The sequence below is a fragment of the Semicossyphus pulcher genome, unplaced genomic scaffold (genome assembly GCF_022749685.1).
Source record: "Semicossyphus pulcher isolate SPU_LCO1_2020_fin unplaced genomic scaffold, fSemPul1.0.p SCAF_2, whole genome shotgun sequence".
Taxonomy (NCBI): Eukaryota; Metazoa; Chordata; class Actinopteri; order Labriformes; family Labridae; genus Semicossyphus; species Semicossyphus pulcher.
In genome coordinates, this window is record NW_027211693.1 from 17,390,827 (window position 1) to 17,397,349 (window position 6,523).

A 6,523-nucleotide genomic window follows, 5' to 3' on the forward strand; every position below is an offset into this window, starting at 1 on the left:
TCTGACATGTTCGATTAATATTTCATCCCAAATCACCTTTTTGTAAGGACATGTATGCTGTACAGGCCTGTTATACTTAATTAGTTTTCAACCTTATATGTTCAAAACTTCAAATTATCTAAACAGGAAATAAGAATAGATGAGCAGCATGCGTCCTTGTTAAGTGATATTTTACATTACTTTTTAAAATATATACAGTAAACCGTAAAAGTTTTAGGCAGGTGTGGAAAAAATGCTGTAAACTAAGAATGCTTTCAAAAATATAAATAATAATTGTTTGTTTTTATCAATTTACAAAATGATAAGTGAGTGAACAAAAGAAAATCTAAATCAAATCAATATTTGGTGTTACTACCCTTTGCTTTCAAACCAGCATCACCGGCTGTGTAGGAGGCTTAAAACTGGGTGAGGAACAGCATGGCAAGACACCATGGCAAGACTGAGCACAGCAACAAGACGCAAGGTAGTTATACTGCATCAGCATGGTCTCTCACAGACAAAGAGGGTTTCAAGATGTGCTGTTCAAGCTCTTTAGAAGAAGCACAAAGAAACGGGCAGCGTTGAGGATCGTAGACGCAGTGGTCGGCCAAGGAAACTTAATGCAGCAGATGAAAAAGACATCCAGCTAATTTCCCTTCGAAATCGGAAGATGTCCAGCAGTGCCATCAGCTCAGAACCGGCAGAAACCAGTGGGACCCAGGTACACCCATCTACTGTCCGGAGAAGTCTGGCCAGAAGTGGTCTTCATGGGAGAGTCGCACCCAAAAAGCCATACCTCCGACATGGAAACAAGGCCAAGGGACTCAACTATGCACGAAAACAGAGAATCTGGGGTGCAGAAATATTTGGCTGTAGCAGTATGCAGTTTGTCTGCCGAAGGGCTGGGGAGAGGTACAATAATGAGTGTCTGCAGGCAACAGTGAAGCATGGTGGAGGTTCCTTGCATGTTTGGGGCTGCAAATGGAGTTGGAGATTTTGTCAGGATTAATGGTGTCCTCAATGCTGAGAAATACAGGCAGATACTTATCCATCACGCAATACCATCAGGGAGGCGTATGATTGGCCCCAAATTTATTCTGCAGCAGGACAACGACCCCAAACATACAGCCAATGTCATTACAATGTTACAAATTCATTTAGCAGATGCTTTTGTCCAAAGCGACGTACCTCTGAGAGTTAATGATCTATGCATTCGCCGGGAGCAATTTGGGGTTCAGTGTCTTGCCCAAGGACACTTCGACATGTGACTGTAGCAGTCAGGGATCGAGTCAGGGACCTCAACCCTCCGATTAAGAGACGACGACTCTACCATTGAGCCACAGCCGCCTCATTAAGAACTATCTCCACCGTAAAGAAGAACAAGAAGCTCTGGAAGTGATGGTATGGCCCCCACAGAGCCCTGATCTCAACATCATCGAGTCTGTCTGGGATTACATGAAGAGACCGAAGGATCGGAGGAAGCCTACATCCACAGAAGATCTGTGGTTAGTTCTCCAAGATGTTTGGAACAACCTACCTGCCAAGTTCCTTCAAAACTGCGTGCAAGTGTACCTAGAAGAATTGATGCTGTTTTGAATGCAAAGGGTGGTCACACCAAATATTGATTTGATTTAGATGTCTCTTCTGTTCATTCTCCGCATTTTGTTAATTGATGAAAAATAAGCTATTAACACTTCCATTTTTTATAGTCAAATCAATATTGAAATGTGTGTATCATAATGTAATATATTTTAGTGTATAGGCAATAAACACCAAAGTCTGAGCTCATCCCTCGACTAATCCCGCCAGTGTAACTCTGCTGATAAAAAGTATTTTTTAACATTCCAATAATCTCCATGAAGTCTTGAGCATTTTCATTTTTAGTTTTCTTTCTGAATATTTCTTCCAAAAAATTAAAACAGCTGTCAAAGCTGATCCCTCCATAAAATCCTCAGAGGATCACACTGAAAAAATGCAAATCCCATCCAACCAATTCAAAAATAAGCCGTGATGTCAACCTCCACCTAGGCAACTGAACACTGAAAGTTTTGCTGCTTTTACAATTACTTCAGCACACCCTGCTGGTGTGATAGGGGTCTGCAAGTGTAACGCAGAGGCTTTCAGTTTTTTGTGTTTCAGATCAGACAAACAACAGACACAGAAAGAAGACGTCTCAATGTGGCAGGAACAGAACAATAGTTCAGTGAATGTAAAAGCTTTTTTATATAAAATCAATACTTGGGACACATTCAGAAATTTTACAACATTAGCAGTTAATGCTACACACTGAGGTATCTATGACAATTCCATTCTCCTTTTCTATGAATTAAAAGACATAAAATCACTATTACATCTTAAAATGTACATATTTTTAGACAGGACAACAATTTGGCAAACATACAGATTGTAAATCACAAACAGTAGCATATTGTTATCGAAACAAGTATAACATTGTTCTTTTTAACAATGAAAAATATAAACCTTGCCTCATTTCAAGTTATATCACAGAGTTCAGAGGTGTTTCAGCTCAGAGAACAGTCTAGAAGGCTTAGACGACCACTGAAAGGTAAAGAACTGCAGGCACCTGGAAGGGCCTCTTTCTTTCTGTTGAGGAAACATTTCCATTTTGAATGTCAGTTGTGAAAAAGAAATACAATCAGTATCAATAAATAAATATGTCATTTAAAACAGTTCATGATAAGAAAAAAGAAAACTTAGTAGAAGGCATATATCAAAAATGACTAGGAATTATTAAGAACAGACAAGGCAGAACATGGCACACTACGCATTAAGACACCCGACTGCTTGTTCCTGTCACTACCACTGTTCCACATTGTCCATGTAATCCTCCAGGGTGCTGTTCTCATCCAGATCCCACCAGTCTGGGAGAAGCACTTCTGACTCCTCACTGTCTCCATGAGCTTTTCCCCTCTGCCGCTCTTCAGTTACTACTGAGTGTCGGTCAGACTGATGGGGTGATTCAGTGGGCTTCAGCTGCCTACCTTGCTTTATTGCGAGCCTTCCACGGAGACGCCTCCTCTCCTGCTGCCGCCTCTCCCTGGCCTGCCTGCGCTCCTGCTGCCTTGCCACCTGGAAACGCTGCAGGAAAAGGTCACGGGCATATTCGTAAAGCTCTACGTCCCATCGGTTTAGCTGGAGAATTCTGTGCTCCGTCTCAGAAGGTACCTCAACACTGGAGGCACGTGTGCCATTGAGCTGTGTGAAAGGTGCGATGAACTCCAAGTTGAAGGTACGCTCAAACAGATACTGGGTCTTGCGCTGGTACTCAGTCAGCCCAAAGAAAGCCATGCCGAGTAGATTGCGTTTGGCGCTCTCCAGGAGTACCGCCCAACGCTCTTCCTCATTCATTGCAGAGACATTGTAGCAACCGACCAGGCTGAGATCAGCCAGCATGCGGGTCTGCCGGTTGTTGGCCAGGTTGTAAGGGCAGTCCATGAACTCCTGCAGGGAGCAGCCTGACCAGTCGTCTCCTGAGTAGCAGCTTGGCAGCTCAGACAAGGTTGGTGAACGTCCATCACACACATGTAAGGAAGCCTTCCACGTAGCACCCCGTTGCACATGACGCCACTCGCTCAGGTAGCGTGATACAGGGTCTCTTAAGATGGTTATATAATAATAGTTCCTTCTGGAATGAGAAAGAGAACATTAGGTTTGTAATCCACCAATTAGTCTAATGATGTCAATGCAATTAATTTGTCTTTTTGAATAAGACAGCAAGTCATGCTTTTTTATATTCATCACAATACTTAAAGAATAGAAAGGGTTAATAAGCTTGGCAAAAAGCATTTAGTAAGCAAGGCAGAGAGGACTGTGTTAAATACAACAAAACATAATTTAAATTGAAACCCTGACATCAGTATTGTTAGGCTGCAACCTAACTGGCACCTCAGCATATGGTCAAACTGTTACAGTTTCACCGCTAAATTACACAAGTTAAATTTATACATGAGCTTAGAAACAGATTTCACTTGTAATGTCCAAAAGTTTTTACCTGGTGAGCACTTGGGTTGACTTTGTTTCATCTTTATAGCATAAACATTTTCATACAACTGAATGCACTTTATCGAAGAGTGAAAAGAAAAAAGTTCGCTATTAAGAGTTTATTTTACCCTTCAGTGATGTAATAAAGATTATATTATAGTGTTCATATCTGAATCGCCTAAAGTTCTATAATAATGAGTAATGTATAGTTATTAAATGATACAACCAGTAACTCTGAGAATACTCTGCAAAGGACCCTCCCTCACCAACCTGGGCATGATCTCGGGAACCTCTCGTGAATCCATGCGTGACGGGACGCAGCGGGTCAGCTCGGTCCAGTCCGCATGGAGCCCGCAGCTCCAGCCGGTGGAGAAACGGGAAAAGAGCCAGGTTTCCTTTTTTCCAGGGCGGTAACAGGTGCATTTCTTCTGACCTGCGTGGCACTCGCAGGGCCTTTCCAGCTGAATATTGCGCACCAGATGTCGACCAAACGTTGTACCACCCGTTTTTTGGATGTGCAGAAAAACTATGACATCGTCTCCTTTGATGTTAAAGTCTACATCACGATTTAAATCCGCTTTGGTGAAGTTAAAGCGAGGGACAAACCGGACTAGGGCGCCGTCCTCTGCAATATACGGATCCTTTTGGAGCCCTACTTGGACCTCATTACCACTGCCCCGGGAACCAGTTGCACTGCCGTCCTTAAACCAGGATCCCAGCTGGTGTAGCATCTGGCACTCAGATTTGCTCGGGCACACATACTGGATCGTAATGACGCCAAAGAGCAACACCATAAACAGGACAATTAAGAGCCTGTGGTGGCTGCTATTACTGGACCTTTCATCCATCTTCTCGGGACGGACAGAAAAACATAACTCAGGCAGTTCAGACCCCTGGCTCGGCCGGGGAACTTCGAGGAATACTTTTTATGACCACCAAATGAAGCGAAAACAAAAACAATGCAGCATGCTAGCCTGCTAACGGCAGCTAGCCAGACTCGACTGAGTCTTAGAAAAACTGACGTAGATTACAATTGTTGCTGTATTACCAACTGCTTAGCGTAGAAGTATTGTCTGAAATAGTTCAGCAGTTTTCCATGTTGCACGAGTTAGTGCTACAAAACGATAATCTTACTCACAGCAGTAAATCAGTGCCTTCCGCGGCCATCGATTCTTGACCTTTCTTCCCAACAGCCACTGCGTTGAATGTGGGCGTGGAGATTACGTCACACCGTATGTGTTTGTGTCGAACGTCTCCCCCAGAACCATCTACACTCAAAGTTAACGTAACGACCAGTTTAAGCTTTTTTTAACAATTAATGCTTTTTAAAGTAATATTAAAAGCAAAATATATATTCTTGTAGCTTAGGAACAAATCCGTCATGTTCCCTTATATGGTTTCATCGCCGAAATAGCTCAGTTGGGAGAGCGTTAGACTGAAGATCTAAAGGTCCCTGGTTCGATCCCGGGTTTCGGCATTTTGTTAGCACGCACAGACATACATTTATGTCAGCAGTTTTGAAACAAACACAAATGTCAAACACACTTGTCTCAACATCATAATTAATTCTATTTAAAATGTATGATAGTCTCAAAAGGTTTATTTATTTAAAAAAAGAAATTATAGTGGATAAACTATTTTGTTACTTACTCATTATTGTGTTAAAGACAATACATTTTAAGCCAATAAAACATAAATCCTACATACAACCTAGTTATGTGCATTTGTTTTTAGAAATTAAATTCATGTATTACTGACCTATCACATCACATGTCATCTTATAAATAGTATACTTAAATATAAAAAAAATATTCAAAATATACTTTTAACTATCAATGTAATTAATTCTCGTATAGCTGAACATGTGTATCGGCCTTGTCCCAATAACTGCAGCTCGCCCTACATAGCAAACTTATGAGGCTCATAATGTTAAGAGACAGAAAGACATGTACATTCATTCCTGTGGTAATTCAATCTGGAAAATGTTGGTAAGTGTCATCCACCTAGAATTGACCTTTGACTCTTTGGTTTACTTATGGCCTTTGACTCTTTGGTTTACTTACTGGTGGTTCCAGTAGTGTTTACTCATTTGTTTTAAATATTTTATGACTGATGACTGCTCATGATTTGTGTAACTTTCCAGTCATTTTTGTAAGAAGAGTCTGCATTCAAGCCAAAAGGCCTCTTATACTAGCAACCAGTTGGCCATTTGTTTTGTATCCTGTATATCAGAGGTTAAGAAGCTTGCAATAAGTTGAATCAACACAAAAGAAAAATGCAATTGAATTTGCGATGTATTACTTGTGCAAACTGCCTTTTTAAACCCAGAGCTCTGCTGCTTCTCTCTCCGACCAACCTCGTAACTACAGGTAATTAGATGCATATGGTGCCACATAATTTGAGAATCTCTGTGTGTAATGAAACAAGCATGACTCTGGGATGGGATGCAGGGTCAGGATGGCTCTTGTAACTGCTGATTTGCTAGATGACATAAGAATTATAAAGCAAACAGCACAGCAGTTTCTTGGGAAACAAGAAAGCA

At 41.4% G+C, this 6,523-nt stretch overlaps 1 protein-coding gene and 1 non-coding gene across 2 annotated transcripts; one reads left to right on the top strand and one right to left on the bottom strand.

Moving 5' to 3' along the window:
* Window positions 1–2,165: 2,165 nt before the first annotated feature.
* On the bottom strand, window positions 2,166–5,110 carry hs6st2 (heparan sulfate 6-O-sulfotransferase 2). Its single transcript, XM_069670473.1, has 2 exons — window positions 4,252–5,110; window positions 2,166–3,625 (listed from the first exon to the last, which is right to left on the bottom strand). Exons 1-2 carry the CDS (start codon window positions 4,827–4,829, stop codon window positions 2,797–2,799), a joined length of 1,407 nt encoding a protein of 468 aa, XP_069526574.1. The 5' UTR covers window positions 4,830–5,110; the 3' UTR covers window positions 2,166–2,796.
* A 275-nt stretch (window positions 5,111–5,385) lies between these two features.
* trnaf-gaa (transfer RNA phenylalanine (anticodon GAA)) lies at window positions 5,386–5,458 on the top strand. Its single transcript has one exon. It is a non-coding gene; the product is annotated as a tRNA-Phe (tRNA).
* Window positions 5,459–6,523: the final 1,065 nt, after the last annotated feature.

What these genes read in the sequence shown, in the direction of transcription:
- hs6st2 (XM_069670473.1), bottom strand. Translation starts at nt 4,829, where the DNA reads ATGGATGAAAGGTCCAGTAATAGCAGCCACCACAGGCTCTTAATTGTC. An exon ending in GTTCCCGAGATCATGCCCAG is followed by an intron (nt 3,626 to 4,251) that starts GTTGGTGAGGGA and finishes TTCTCATTCCAG; the next exon opens with AAGGAACTATTATTATATAA.